Below are 15,512 nucleotides of genomic sequence, written 5' to 3' on the forward strand. Positions count from 1 at the left end.
AAGAATAAATACACCAGAGACACACTGGCATAATTTGCTTGTGCTACATTGATTTTGCTTGGGATTCCTGCAGTGGTAACCTTGGGCTGGGATCCCCTTACTTCTGATGACAATTCTAAAGTTAATTATCACTACATAGTTTTGCTGGAATAAATTGCTCATCAGTCAGCCTCCCTCAACGTTTCTGAGGACAAGTTCTTCGACCTGCCTGGACCCGTTCCTGTGGGACCCAATCCAGGTGTTCCTGCACGGGCAGGGGATGGCACTAGATGATCTTTTGAGGTCCCTTCCAATCCCCGACGTTGTGATTCTGTGAATGGGGCCACGCTCACCCGTGCCATGGAAGTGAACTATCTGCTGGCCAATTCCACCTGCCCCTTCTGCACATTGGCCTGTGAAGGAGGCATGTGTTGGGGCCTGTGACCAGGAGAAGGCAGGTGATGTTCCCATCCTGGCCAATTCTGATCACTGCAGCGTTCTCTCGTCACGTGCTGTCACGGGTTTGCCCCTTCAACCACAGAAAGATGTTTATTTCTACAATGAGCATATCAAAAAGCATCCCAACCCCGTGTAACTAATGCTAGGAGCTGAAAGCAGACCCATGCGCTGCATCCAGAGAGAAGCAAGAGCCTAATTGCAACAGTATTACTCCAGTATTTATCCACAAACACTTTCAAGCCCCAGGGCTGAGAGGCTTTTTGTGCACAGACAGTTACACTTTTTACAAACAGCATTTTAAGGACCTTGCAGACTGCTATGTAATCGGTCTGCGGCACAAAGCAGCGCCAGGACAGCTCATGTGACTGGAGGCACATCTGGCACATTAAGTCATATGATAACAGCTCCTCTCCCACAGTAACACTTCCCCCAGTATCTCTTTGTGCCGCTGCCTCTCCCCTACTCTGTGATCCACAAACCAGACATGCTGAGCTCTCAGACCTCACATCAGGCAGGCACAAGACCTGGGCAGGACAGAGGCCCTGGTGCAGGCATTTAAGATATGGGGCTTGAATAAAGGGGGCCCATAGGGCAGGCTGTTGTGAGCTACAGGAGCTGCATCTTTTGGCACAAGGAATCTTCTGATTTCTCAAGGGTCATCAACAGGGATGGGAAAACACATTTACAGCAAAATAATCCTTGCCTGTTGCCCAGTGTGCTCTGCCTTACTGGGTTTCTCTCAGTGATGCCCTCATGCAGGCTCCCTGCTGGAGCTTGGCCTCCTCTCCTGCAGAGCACCCTGGAAAGGGGCATTCAGCCACTTCCCTGAGTTTCACTTTCATTTTCACTTTCACGTCCCACTTCCCCCAGCACCCAGGAACTCCTTATTTTCTGGTCCTGCAGCCAAAGCAGCCTCACCCCTCTGCCTACAAAAGGAGAGAAAGTCTGCACTGCTGGTGCACAGCTGACAGCCCCACGCCTTGCCCATGTCTCTGCCCAGCTTGTCCCCGAGGACCTTCCTCCCACAGCTGGCACTGTGCAGGTAGCTGTTATTGCTGAGCTGCCTGTAAGATGGCTTAGGGGTGTCACATACCTGGCAGGCGCTGCTTCCAGCAGCAGGCTGAAGTGCTCGTCCCTCGTCCCCAGCTGCGAGCAGAGCACCACGTGCGAAGGACTCCTGGAGGCTCCCGCAGTCCGGCACGGTTTGTGGCCTGGCTGCGTGCCACAAGAACCTGCAGGCAGCCCTGTCCTACGCTTTGCCTATGGGATGTTTGAAATAAAGCTGTGCTGGTCTGAACCTTCCAGTGATCTCAGAGCCCTGAACTGAGATCTCTTGGTCCTGAGGGGAATTTCTAAGCTACCCACCTGCTGGCTGTGTCTATAGCCGCAGGGATCTCTGCATAGAAAAAAAACAGAGGAGAGGGTCCCTGACCTACATCCAAACACTCCCACAGCACAGGAGACCCAACCTGCGCCTACAGCAGCAGCCCTTCCCCACCCACATCTGCTGCAGAGGCTCAGACCCACCACAACACCTACAGAGATCTCTCTGCTGGCCCTGCTGTGGCAAAACAAACGTCAAGGCCCCCAGTCCTCCCTTACAACAGCAGGGATTTCTAACCGAGGCCTTACAGCAGCGCTGCCCCCAGCCCCACGCAGAGGGAGGATCGGCTCCTGAGCTGCCAGGCCTTCCGCCCTTAACCAGACGTCAGAGCCGTGCTGCGGCTGTGGGGAACCGAGGGCTGCCGGGGCAACGGCCCTGCCGCTACGGGAACCGCAAAACCCATCAGGCCCTTAACGACGCCAGACCCCCCGCCCTGCCCCTGCGGGGACCCTCAGAACAGCCGGGCCGCGGCGCTGAGGAGAGCCTCGCCCCGCCCCCGTCAGCGCCGCCAGCCAATCAGCGGCGATATCCCGCGCCTCGCCCCGCCCCCGCCGCCCTCCTCCCGCGAGGAGGCGGGAGGCGGCGACCCGAGCGGCGAGAGAAGCGCCCCGCTCACAGCGTGTGTGTGTGGGGGGGGGGGGGAGGGACAGGGGGGGTGCGTGAGCGACGGGCGGCGCCGGCCAATCGGCGCGGCGGATGGGCGCGGAGGGGGCGGTGCGGCGGGGAGCCAATGGGGAGCGCGCGCTGTCAGGAGCGAGCGCCTCAAATCATCGGGCTCAGCTGATTGTCCCCGGCACCGAGTTGCTCGGCGGCGGCGCGGCCGGCGGCGCGGGCGCCCCTTTGTTGCATGGCGCTGTCCGGCTGAGGGCAGGGCGGCCGGCCGGCCGGGCGCGCGGCGATCGTTGCTGCCTCCCGCCGCCCCATGAGCTCCCTCGCCGCGGGGGCGGCCCCGGCCGAGGGCCCCGCCGTGCCCTACGCGGTGGAGCTGGGGCTGACGGTGCTCCACACGGCGCTGTACGCCGCGCTCTTCCTCTTCGCCTACCTGCAGCTCTGGCTGCTGCTCTATTACCGCGAGCGGCGGCTCAGCTACCACACGCTCTGCCTCTTCCTCTGCCTGCTCTGGGCCGCCCTCAGGACCACGCTGTTCTCCTTCTACCTGCAGAACTCGCTGCAGGCCCTCCGCCTCCAGCAGCCCTTCGCCCACTGGCTGCTCTACTGCCTGCCCGGCTGCCTGCTCTTCGCCGGCCTCTGCCTCCTCAACCTCTACTTCGCCGAGGTGAATTCCCGCGGGCGGGGCGTTGCGGGGCCGGGCTGCGCCCCGAGGGAGCTGTGGGGTGGGGGGCTGGGGGTGCGAAGCGCTTCAGGGCGCTTTTGGGGGCGGTGACCCCGCTTGGAGTGAGGTGGGAGCCTGCGTGCGCCCTCGCCGGGCTTTCCTCCTCAGGGCCCCGCGGTGGGGGTTGTGTGGGGAGGTGGGGGTGCGGGGGGTTGGTTTTGTCTCGTTTGATTCATTCCCCTCCTCTAAAAAGGACCAGAAAGTGGCAGCGAGCAGCAGGGGCTGCTCGGGCCTGGAGTGCTGCCAAGCATTACGTCACCAGCCAGAGCCTCTTCTGCTATTGTTGCTGCGCTCCCTCCTTCTCTCCATCCCTCCTCTCGGGTTTGTTTTTGTGCTCCTTGTTGTCAGGCAGAACCCCAGCGCCCCCCCCCCCAAATCCCTCTGCCCTGCTCCCCAGGCAGGGGTTCTTGCTGAGCCCCCTCCCCACACGGCGCTCAGGACGATGCGGGGTGCTGGCTGTTGTTGCCCAGCTGCATTCCTCCTTTTCTGCCGTTCCCCATCATTCGTTATGTGGTTTTTTACCCTCCGTTCACTTGCTTTTATTTAGTCTTAGCTTTCCCCTCCCCTTCCCCCCTCTGAATATTTTGCTTCTGCTCCAGTTTCTCGTGAGCGGCCCTCTGCCTGCCTGCCTTCCCGTTTGGTGACTTGTTTCATAAATAGACAGTACTTTCCTTCCAGCTTTGTTGTTCGGATTCTTTGCTCTGCAGCTCTCAGCTGTTTGCCGGCCTCACAAAGGAATCGCTAACACACAGCGGAATCGCTCCGTCGCTCCGATGTGTCACCACTAGGAATTATGATTTCATTTTCCCTAGGATATCAATGTGCACGTGATAATGCCAGGTTGGGAGATGTGGGGTGCTTCTGCCTTTTGGGTTCTTCCCCTCCTGACACAAACACCTGGAGGAAGTGGGGGTAAACTGCCCCTATTGAAAGCTGTTAGTGCTGGGTATGCTGCCTGTCGAGTGGAAGCAGAGTAACAAATGCTGCGTGGTGTGCATGATCCATCTTGTGTGTTAAAGGGAGCCTGACTTACCAACTGCTCCAACCAGTGGGTGTTTATGTCACCCAGCAGGCAAGCTGACCCAGGATCCCAAGTTCTGTTGCTGCAGGCTGGCTTGATTTCAGTTTTCCTCCAAGTTGCTGGACTTGATAGCAAGCTCACCTCCTTGCAGGCTTTTTTTAAAGGCTTTTAATAAAAATACAGTAAATTCAGTTGGGCTCTCAGGCTGCCCTTCCTCCCATGATATCTGTTTTGCAGCAGGCTTGGGCTGGGTATGCTCTGCTTCTTTCTCCTTGAAGACCTAGAGCCAAGGGAAATCCTGTCTGAGGAAATAGGAGCTCAGGATCTAGAGTGGGAAAGGATAAGATGGCTTATTAAGATGGGTGTGCGTGCTTAGTTACGGAGAAGGGCCTGACACTTGGCCATCCTGAGCAGCACGGATGTCCAGCATGCTGTGGTCTGAGTGATCTCACAGTGGTGGTAAGTGGTGAAAGCTGTAGCTGCTGGCGTTTGGAGAAAATGCAGCTAGATGGACTGAAAGCTCTCACTGCTCTTCTGGCTTCCATTTTAATGGGGGAAAGAAAAAGCCCAACCAACAGTATTAACTATATATAGGGATATTTGGTCTCTTCTGCTTGGATAACAGGCTGGTAAGGCTAGCCCGTCCTTTTCTTAGCTACCAACACATGGTGCCCTTCTGCCAAGTGTATGCTCGGCTGGGATGTGCTCAGTGCTTTCCTTAAAGCATGGGGGAGCTGCATTAAGGTATGTTAACAACAGTGCTCTGTCTGGAAGAAGGTGAAGCTGTTGTGGAAGAACTGTGGTTTAGCTGAAGAGGCTCAAGATCTAGAGATGATTATGTCTACTAGTGTGACTAGCAGATGGTGTGGACTAGGAGATGGTGTGGAGGGCCCATCAGTTCTCCATTCTTACAGGCCAGTTGACAGCAACCTGTAGAGGAGTGCAGGGCTTTTGGTGGTCTGGGGCTGCCATCCTTGTCTGAGATGCCCTCGGGTGAAAGCATAGGCTGCTTCTGTGCTGCAGGCATAGCTGATCTTTGTACACAGAGCATTCTTTGTGGAGACGCTGGAGAAGTGGCAGCAAATGTGGCCTGTGCTGTTTTGCACTGATCTCGTTTGATTTGCAGAGCTCTTCAGGGTGAGGGTGAGATGATGCTGAGCGGGGGACCGGCCTCAGGAAGCAGCAAATGTACATGAAGAGTTGGAACAGCTGAGGGCACAAGCTAACACTAGGGATGAAATCCAAATTAAGGGAGCTGCCTGGTGTTCATCCCTTCTGTGGGGGTAAGGTTGTCCAGTCCCTATCCTGTCTCGGTCCCTGGGATTCCTGAGAGGATGGGGAGGTTTGACAAGATGTGTGTGGGCTGCTTATTTGGTGGTAAGTGTCTTTCATTTCACCTGGAACATCAGGAGATGTTGTGCTTTCTGTCTGGGAGCATCTCTTCCCTCTGCTTCAGCTTGTGACAACCAGTTTCTCTCTGGGAAATTGGAGGATTATGGTGCATCGCATCAGAAATTCCTCAGCCTTGCTTCAAACCATCAGAATGCTGGCTCAGATATTCAGCCCAGGATGTTTGTCTGCCTTGTGTGGAATAGCTCCTCTGCCAGTTAGGCATCTGCTTGAGCAATACTACCTTTCCCAAGAGCCTGCCAATTACTGCTTCCCCCAGGTCATTGTCAGGAGCACAATACGTGTAAATGTAGCCACAGCCTCCACCCTGACCCTTTCAAAGACCTTGAACACTTGGCATCTTCGGCTCCCCTGAGAGTCAGCAGCTGAGTGCAGCAATGAGTAAGGCCTTCTGCTTGTGGTGGATCCGACAGGCTGCTCTGCCAGACTGGTGTGGCCGTAACCCTTAACCTGTCTGGGTTTCTCTAAGTGGTCCATCTGATTAGATGACATCAGCCTCTTTCATCCCTTGTTGTTCTAATTGTGCTGGAGCAGACATGCATGGAGAGAGAGCATCCAGCCTGGGAGCTCTTTGTCCTTTTCCAAGGGTAACGTCTTCCTGCCTTTTCAGATGGAGATTTCGAAAAGCCTTCATCCGTTCCTACATTCTTCTACAGTCTTCCACATTCCCTGTCTGGCACACCTGGTGTGTGAGCTTTCCCTTGGTGGAATTGCTGGTACAGGGTCACTTAAACTCAGAGCTGCTCCGTACAGGGGCTGAAGATTCCCTGGGGCCCCACAGTTGAACAGGTGGCTGTGCCAGCGAGCAGCTATTCCAGAACATTGTAGTGTGTTCTGTGTTGGTGATGGGGCAGGTGAGAGATCCTCCTTTAGGTCACTTCCAGCTCTTCCTCAGAGGAGTGGATGGGGGGGGATCTTGAACAGGGTTTATGGAATGCAGTCCCAAAGAAGTCTCAGCTTGGTGCTGAATGACTGTGGTGAGAGAACGTGGCTGCCCTTGCAGTAAGGTCTGTCCTCATGTCAAGGCACAACACAGTCCTACCTTGCATCAGGAGAGCCCAAACTCATTAACTTTATGAAGCAAAAAGGACTTTGATTCTGTCAGAAAAGGGACAGGATTGAAAGTCTTCTGGATGTTTCAGACCTGTTGTGAGTGGTTGTACCTCAGTGAAGCTGCAGTTGGGTGAGCATTAGGGCTGGAACTGGTCCACAGCCATCTATGGGATGTGGTCTTTTACCTGTCATCTCTTAGCAACTGACATCTCCAGCACACCTTCAAGGATGAGTGTTTCTGATTCTCTGAGAGCACGCCTGCAGCAAGTTCACCTTCTGGGGTCAGTGATGTGAGCAGGGAGATGGCCTTTGTGAAATACCTGCTCTTGTCACAGAAATACCTCTAGCTTTATGGGGCCCTCTGGGTCTGTAGTGTTTTGTTGGTTGTTTTTTTTTTTTTTAGCTTCACTTTTTTTCCCCAAGTCTGTAGCTGATGGGAAGTGCAGGAAGGATTTGCTTCCAGAAAAACAACTGAGATTTGCTTCACTTTGCTTAAAGGCTTGCTTAGCAGCAAACTGCCTAGCCCTGCTGCTCTAGGCCAGCAGAGACATCTGTTCTCCATTTTCAGCAACTGCACGGCTCCTGGGCTGGCTACCCAGCTGAACAACACCAGCCCTGTTTGTGGGGACTGTTACTAGCAACTGGGTATGATGTGCCTGCCTGAGGACAGGGGCCTGGATTTCCTGCTCTTACAAGGAGCAGAACTACTCCTGGGCACTCCGTGCTGGCTTCTTTACAGCAGAGCCCTCCACATCAGCTGTCCTTGGGCTCTGAGAGCAGCAGATAGCCCGGTGCTGAAAGCCTTGCAGCACTGGTTCAAGGATAAATCCCAGAGGTGCACTGTGAACTGAACTGGTATCACCTACTGACCCCGTCCGTCGCTGTGGAGAAGCAGTGAGTTATGTCATCAATGAGTTGTGTCTTTATAACTATGCAAACACTGTAAACTGAGTGGTGTCTGCTCTCTTCCTAAAGTTATAGGACTGCATAGTAGGGGCTAAGAAAAGCCTGAGGCTGGTACCATGCTGTCCTTTTGCTTTCTGTGGCAGCAGTCCAAGCGTGAGTCTCAGGTTCCTGTTGCACTCTTAACCCTGAGACAGCTTGGTGTGTCTCATTCCCCAGGGTGTAGGACAGGCCAGGGATTCTGGCTTGAGTGGGGCTGCTGGAGCCAGAATCTCCTTTCTGTTAACCAGTGGCTTCTCCCTGCACAGCTGATGAGTTGTTCTACCCGGGGTTATCACTGGAACACAATGGTGAAGGCTTACTAGTTGCACTGCTGCTCAGAGACTGTGGTTATGGGCTGATCTTCTGGGAGTCAGAGCAGCAGTACAAATGTCTTAAATGGATTTCCATGCTGCACAAATCAGGGCTGAGCCAAGTCGCTTCCCAGCTGGCTGTCCTTAATGCCTGTTCTCACAGTCCCAAAGCACCTGAATGCAGCCTACAGACAAACAGAGGATAAGGCAGGGTTTGGATTTCTCACCGTTGGGTGGCCGTGCTCCTCCTACCAAGGCCCAGGTTTCCTCTGACTCTGGGCTTAGTGTGGATTATGCCGTGTTTCCTGTACTGCTGATACAAGCCAGGAGCAGAGTAGAGGGCTTTGGATTGCCTGTAGTACTGTGCCTCCTTGCTCTGGAGGCTGCATGCTTCCCTGTGCTCAACTAATGTGCCTCTTCCCTGCCTTTGAGGTCTACTGGAGTTCATCTGCCCTCAGAAAGGGAGAAGAGTCGAACATAAGAACTGGCTTTAGGAGCAGGGTTGTTGAAGCTGTCTGATAGCTTGTGAGTGGAGGGGGGAGGCTTTCCAATTCCTGAAACTCCTGTAACAGGACAGACAACCCTTAAATGCCAAAAACTGTTGGAAATCCTATTGGCAGGAGCCTGATTTCTGGGGCTTCGTAGTGCCATCATTCCCTCAGCAGAAGGCGAGAGCTGAGGAATCCTGATCTAAATGTGTATGTTTGGTGGCCCTGCTAGGCAGGGGGGTTGGAACTACATGATCCTTGAGGCCCCTTCCAACCCGGGTGATTCTGTGTGAATCCTATCACAGAGGAGCTGAGTAAGGGTGCCTCGTAAGAGATGAGTGATCCTTCAATCCTTCACTGTGGTTATGGGCTGGGAGCTGACAGGGAGGACTGCAGAAGTGCCATAACCAAACCTGTGCCTGTGGAGCGATGGGTCTGGTGGGCTCAGCACAAGTGCACTGTGCTGGATCTGGCTGTGGAGGTCTCTGCTTCTTAAGTTCTTTCACAGTCTGTGTAGTCTGCACACAGGCTGAGTGTGACCCTCAGCGCTGGCATCCTTCCTGGTGGGGTCTTCTCACAGCTCCTGCCATGGCTGTGCTGAACTGCTGCGTGACAAGTGAGCTCTGAGCAGCGCTGCCCCCATGCTGCTTATCCTGACCACGTGTGACCTCCTGCCCCCCTGCAGCAGTGCTGTGATGCTCGTGTCTGATCCTGGGAGGGTTTGCACCCTTTACCAGTCTGTTCTTCCTTGTACTCGGAGTCCTGGCCCAGTATGCATCAGCAGGAGCCGCCCTGCTGCCTGGAGGGATGTGGGAACAGTTCTGCTGGGTGATGGGAGTGCTGTAGGGTGTCTGAGGGTGAGCTTGCAGTTCTCCTTCAGCCCCACCAGCTGGGGTTGCAGGCATGGCTTCAGTACCCTGCAGTCTGCGGAGTTCTTGTTTTGAAGCACCAGTCCTTGTGCAATCTGCAGCTTGTCTGCTAATCCCTGCTGTTGAGAAAGCTCACAACCCAGATTCTCTTCTGGACAGAGTGTGTGTTGCTTTGAAGAGTGAAGTAGTCTGCAAATGACTGTCTGCTAATCTGCTCATGTGTCAGGTGTGCCACACAACTTGGCAAGCTGGGCCTTCCACCTCTGCAGGACTGCCTTCCATTCGAGTTGCTTCTCAGGTGTATTCAGCATACAAACATCTTCAGGATGGAGGAGCTGAGAAAGGCACATGCTTGTTAGAGCCTGCAGGTCCACAATCCAATACCAGAGGTCTATTTTGGATCAGCTGTTGGTCTTGCTGAAGCAGCCCTCTGTAACAGGGAGATGAGTGTGACTGAACCCCTAGAAAATACAGCACAACACTGGTGAACTAAATGTGTTTTTGAATGTTCTTAGTGACTGCTGGGTGCTAACTCCTTTCCCTTAAAGACCTCAGGTGAGATGTTGAAGTCCCTTACAGGGTGATAAATGTTCTTGCCAGTTGGGCACCTACATTCAAGCTTGGCTCCTGCAGGAAAAGGAGCACTGTAGTCTCTTGTGAGTGGGTACAAAGGAGTTCTGTAAGTGATGTAATCCTTCAAGAAGTCTACTGGATGCTGGCTCTCCTGTTATATATATATATCTTTATTAAGTTTAGAGGTAAACTATAGGTCATGTCAAGTAATGCTCTGCAAATCTTTCCCCTAGGTTATATTCAAAGTGAAATGTGCAGCTGATTTCAACAAGTACAAGTAAGTGGCACTTCTCTAATGTTGCCTTCAAACAGCTTAAGATGAACGGATGCTGCAGTGTTAGGAATGGGAGCTTTGGACCCCCAGAGGCTGAGCAACAGAGCTAATGCAGCTAGCTGCACTCTGACAAAGACATGCCTTGGAGCAGGACTGGGAGCTCTGAGGCTACTGAGGAGGTTGAAAGATGCTGCTTGCCCCTGTACGCAGCAGCAGCTCGGTAGTGGTGGTGCTAGCAGCAAGCTAGATGAGTTCTCAAGGTTCTTCTGAGCGGGGCCCATCCACAGCAAAGACCTGTGGGATGAACACTGAGCAAAAGGTGGGATGTGTTTGTGCAGCCCAGGTGCTTGCTGACCATTTCCAGGGAAACCCGCAGCAGAAGATGAAAGCTCCAGTGGCTTTCAATAGAGCGGTGGCAGTGACTGTGATGACTCACAGAGTATTGACTGGAGTTAATGCAGAGCTACAGCAACGCTTAAAATCTGAGAGATAAGAACCTGACTGTCAGAAGATGAGTCTTGTAACTCAGGCTACTTATGCAGCTTCTGCCTTGTGGAAGCAGCTCAAGCAGAAAGACTCCGCACACTTGAGATACTCAGGAAGCTTCAGCAGTTGTACTGAGGTGTGAGTGGAGCGGTGGGGCCTCTGCCTGATGAGCAGGAGGGTGGTGAAGAGTGACCCCAGAACTGCCTTGAACTCCATTTCTTTCCCCCTTCCTCTCCCCAGGCTTCTACTGTATCTGGGCTCCATACTTACCAGCCTCCTCTTCCTAGTTGTGAACTTGACGTGTGCGATGCTAATCCACAGTGAAGTCCCAGAGAACCAGCTGAGGAGGACAGTCCTTGCCCGTGCTCTAGTCAATGACAGCCTCTTCATCCTCTGTGCCATCTCGCTGGCTTGCTGCATGTGCAAACTGGGAAAGATGTCTTCAGCGAATGTCTACCTCGAGTCTAAGGTAGGTGAAAGCTTTGTAAACTGCAGTGGGGCTGTGTAACCAGTAGCTGGATTCCCAACAGGATCTGCGTGCTTCAAGCAGTGCTGGCCTGGTGGCAGCTCTTGGGCTTTCCCTCCAGAAGGTGCACGTTCCTGCTGTAGGAAAGCTCTGCCCTTGGTGCTTCAGGGAAACATGTCTGCAGCTTTGCTGGCACTACGGGAGGTGGAAGTGCTGCTTTTCCTTTTCAGGTTTAGAGGTTTCATTTAGGATTTGACTGGAAGAGAGGGTTCTCTAAGAAGTAAGATGTGGTTCTTGCAGCGTATTAGCCATTGAGTACAGAAAAGTCTGCGTGGTACTGATAACTCTGACAGATGTGTAACAATTCTCTGCAAAGGGGATTTCCTGTTAGCCTGGTGTTGGCTGCCTGGCTTAAGCAACTCAAGGATCTGAGAAGAGCTGGGTGCAGGGAAGCCAGCTGTCTGGCTCTGATACTCTTGAGCGACTGTCTTCTCACAGCAGTACAGCTCTTCTCCTCCTCACATCTTCTGAATTCTGTATTTCCACGTGTTTGAAGGAGTCCTGGAATCTTCTATCAGGTGTATCTGTGGGCTTTATGTGCTGCTGTGCCTGGCTCAGGCAAGAGGCCACCCAGAGCATGGAGCTTGTGAAGGCTTTTGAATGCTTCTGTCCCCTCAGGAGTAAGATGAAGAGGGTGATAAGCCTTCTGGCTGCAGGCACTGCTACAGAGACATCTTGGTCAAGACAGCTGCCTCGTGTTGGCTGGAGGCATCTTGCTCCTTAGCAGCTCATCTGCAGGACCACTCGAGGGGTTCAGTTCAATGCCCTGGATGCTGGAGGTGCCTGGGACTGGCTGCCTGCCAGGCTCTGGTAACAAGTGTCCCCAGGGGCTGCAGGCTGTAGCCCAGCCGAGTGAGGCAGGAGCCATAACTGAGCTGACAACCTGCTCGCATCTCTGCCTCTGAGGGCCAGGTATCCTGCTCTAACCAGCCCTGACACCAGTTAACGTATCAGCCTCTCTCAGCAGTGATTTATGAACGTGGCAGCTGACTCTGGTTCCATGCCTGAGGCTGTCCGTGGGGCCTTGCTCTTACACAGTGTACTCTGGAGGAGCCTGCTTTATCTCTGAGAACTCAACCTGACTCACAGAGCTCTTTTACATTCAAATGCTGTCTCCATTTCCTACCTTGGAGACATATCTTGACTTCCAGGGTTATGGAGGGGCTGCGAAAATAGGCTGGGGATGTGCAGAAGCATTACCCGAGTGCCTGAAAAAGTTTCCCTGCCTCCTGAACTCTGGCTGTAAACCTGCTGACTCTCAAAGCAATATAACAAGTCTGGAAAGGCCTGGTAAGACTGCTGCCTTTGCCACAGTGTGGGAAGGTTGGAGCCATCTGACATGTGAGGAGGAGACTGCTGCCAGATCCTGTGCTGTACACCATGCTCCTTGTCTCTGGAGCCTTGCTTCAGTAGCTTTTCTGCCCCTTTCTTCTCTCCTGAATGCTGGGGGCTGTGCTAATGGTGCTAGAGCAGCCTGCGTCCCTGTGCTTTGGCATAGCAGGAATTGGTCTGTTCAAAGCACATTCATGCCAACTTTTTAAGGCAGTGTCTTGCAAAGCTTTAAGACTGGGAAAACAGATGGCATAGCTGGTTTGGATGTGGAGAAGGTCGAAGAGGTGAGCTGCCTGAGTGGATTGTCTCCCTACATAAAGGCAGCCAGCTGCATTTTGCTTGGATGTGTCTCTATCTCTGCAGATCACGTAGCTTCCTTTCCTGAAGCCAGTCATAGTGGGAAGGTCGGTACCACGACCTCAGGGTGCTTCACAGCAGCCCTCTTTCTGACACGCTGTGTCTGGAAGGTTATGGAGACTGCTCTTCTCCTTCAGCAGCACAGGGCAGCTGGCAGAAGGCTGTGGCTCAACGTCCAGCCCCCCTTTGCTATGGTGCTTTGTGCATGCTGGCCTTGGCTTCTCCCACTGTGGCACTGAGGCTCAGGTGCTGATTCTTCCTACCTCCTCTGAGGCCTTCCCCAGGTATCTGGACTTCTTTTCCAGCCTAAGTTCAGTGTGTGTGGGGTGCTGAGCTGCTACAGAGTAAATAACCAGATTGACATCTCTGTAGTTTGTGCCTGATCAGGGTGTAAAAAAAAAAAAACAGCAATATTTTCTTAATGGCTGTTATCTGGCCTTCTAGAAGCTGCCACAGAAAGGCAATGGGTGGGAGGGCACCTCTGGGTCACTTGTTTGAAGCTTGCTTGAACATCTTTGATCTCTGCCTATCAATAAAGTCCTGAACAATGCTCCTGTGCCTTAGCCCTGCTCCCAGGCAGTGCTGGTTGCCTCACTCTGCTGCTCCTGTGAACTCATCACAGGGGGAAGCTCTTAACCAGGTCTGAATATTTTAGCAGCAACATACGGATGTTCTAGGTCACTGTGCAGCCTCTCGTGCACTTAAGGAGGAGAGGTGAAGTCCCAGCTCTACAGGAAGGTCTGTATTAAAAACTTGGTTCTTTCTGTTCCAGGGAACATCTGTCTGTCAAGCTATTCTTGTGGGATCTGTAGTTGCTCTTCTGTATTCCTCAAGGGCTTGCTATAACCTGGTAGCTGTGGCCATATCTCCAGACAGTGTTCCTGGTCCATTTAACTATGGCTGGGACAACCTTTCAGACAAGGTGAGTTTGTCCATCATTCCTCCAAGTCCACAACTTGTGGCAGGGGGCTGCGTGCCTCTCACAAGAGGGTAGAGGAGGAGGGTGCTACATGGGGTGCTTGTTTCTCTCAGTCTCCAGACAACTGGATTTTTTGCCTTCAGAAGCCCTGCTTATTCCCATTATAATCTTCCCCAGTCTGTCTGCTCCTTCAGGAGGGATTCCCTGTTGTGTGCATCAGTTTCAGTCTGCTAACCTTTCTTTTGGGGAAGAGGAGGAACAAGTCAAGTAGAGCAGAAAAGCAGTGCTTAATAAGGCATGGCTGTGTGCAAGGGAGAATTATTCAGGTAGGGAGGGAGCTTAGCAGTACCTGGTGGCACACTGACCAGAGCTGCTAGCTCTCACTTGAAATGGTAATGAATTAAGGATAATAACTGTTGTTCTAGGGGGACTCCTGTCTTCATAAGGATTTTGCAGCACTTTTTTGCTGCACTTTAGTTCTGCTAAGCTGTGCACTGTGCCCAGCTCTGGGAGCTGCATAGTCCTGCTGATGACTTGCTGTAAACATCTCTCACATCTCCACGCAGGTGCACGTGGAAGAGAGCAGTGAAGAATACGTGGTGTTTGGAGTGGTCCTTTTCCTCTGGGAGCTGGTGCCAACGACTTTCGTAGTGCTGTTCTTCCGAGCTCAGAGGCTGAGTCAAAATTTGGTAGGTCTGAGCAGGCTGCTGCAGCTGGAACGGCCCTGTGCAGGGAGGAGCCCGAGGTGCCTGGTGCACAGATCAGACTTCAAGGCTGTCAGAAATCGGACGTTTGGCTTAACTCCCTTCTCTTTAACAGACTCCAGCAGGAATGGTCAATAGTCACAGCTACAGCTCCAGAGCCTACTTCTTTGACAATCCAAGGCGCTACGACAGCGATGATGACTTGTCACGGCTTGGGGCCAGAGAAGGAGGGTAAGTTGTGTTAGAAAGTGAGAACTTAGGTACTGGCCTGCGTGGAAGCAACAGAGCTGCTTCTGACACAGGAGGCAGCTTGGGCAAGGTGGATGGTCAGGGAGGCTTGTGAATGACCTTACTTTTACCCCTTCTGCAAGTCATAGCTGTTTCTACTCGGAGTGATGTCCTCTGAGAGGTGGATATCCACAGTGGGTGCTTGTAAGTAGGAAGTGCAGCGGTTGTGGACAGGAGACCTCATCGAGGCAGGCTGATCTTTGGATCTTTCTTCAGCTGAGGAGAGGAAGCCCCTAAATTACTGCAGAGGAGCTCTTCTAGAAAGTGAGGTGCTGCAGTCTGGGAGCCAGCTGGGACAGATCTGTAGGAAAGCCTGGGCTGGGGGAGAAGGGTCTGGTGTCTGCAGCAAGACCATAAAGGGAAGTCTGGCAACCCTGGCCTTGCTGCTCGGGGCTCTGAGGACCAGGAGTTCTAGTGAGGAATGGGGAGATTGCATCTCTTAGCTGGTTTTGTAGGGCCTGCTGCTCCTCTCCTCACACCCCAAGGCCGGGTTCCTTGGAGATGCCACATCTGCAGAAGCAGGTTGGGGTACGCAGGCTTGCACCGTGGGCAGTGCTGGGGCAGAAGTCTTTTCTGAGCTGCTTGGGGGATAAGCAATCAAATTACTTGCCTGAGTCCCCGTTTGGTTTCTCCCTCTCTCCTCGCAGCTTGGCCACCCCTCAGTGCTCTGGCTGCTACGGGTCTCTGGCTGGGAACGACAGCTACACAGCGGGTCCCCCCCCCAGTGGAACTGGTACCGACAGTGCCCCGCTGCTCTCTGCTGCAGGCAGCTCGGAGCTGAGTAACCACCACAGCTCATAG

At 53.3% G+C, this 15,512-nt stretch overlaps 1 protein-coding gene across 1 annotated transcript; it reads left to right on the top strand.

The window, feature by feature from the left end:
• Positions 1-2,744: 2,744 nt before the first annotated feature.
• GPR137C (G protein-coupled receptor 137C) lies at positions 2,745-15,512 on the top strand (the record flags this gene model as incomplete). Its single annotated transcript, XM_079537556.1, has 7 exons — positions 2,745-3,098; positions 10,059-10,102; positions 10,826-11,054; positions 13,573-13,722; positions 14,286-14,408; positions 14,539-14,654; positions 15,359-15,512. 7 exons carry the CDS (start codon positions 2,745-2,747, stop codon positions 15,510-15,512), a joined length of 1,170 nt encoding a protein of 389 aa, XP_079393682.1.

This window comes from Tetrao urogallus, assembly GCF_951394365.1.
Source record: "Tetrao urogallus genome assembly, chromosome: 6".
NCBI classification, from domain to species: Eukaryota; Metazoa; Chordata; class Aves; order Galliformes; family Phasianidae; genus Tetrao; species Tetrao urogallus.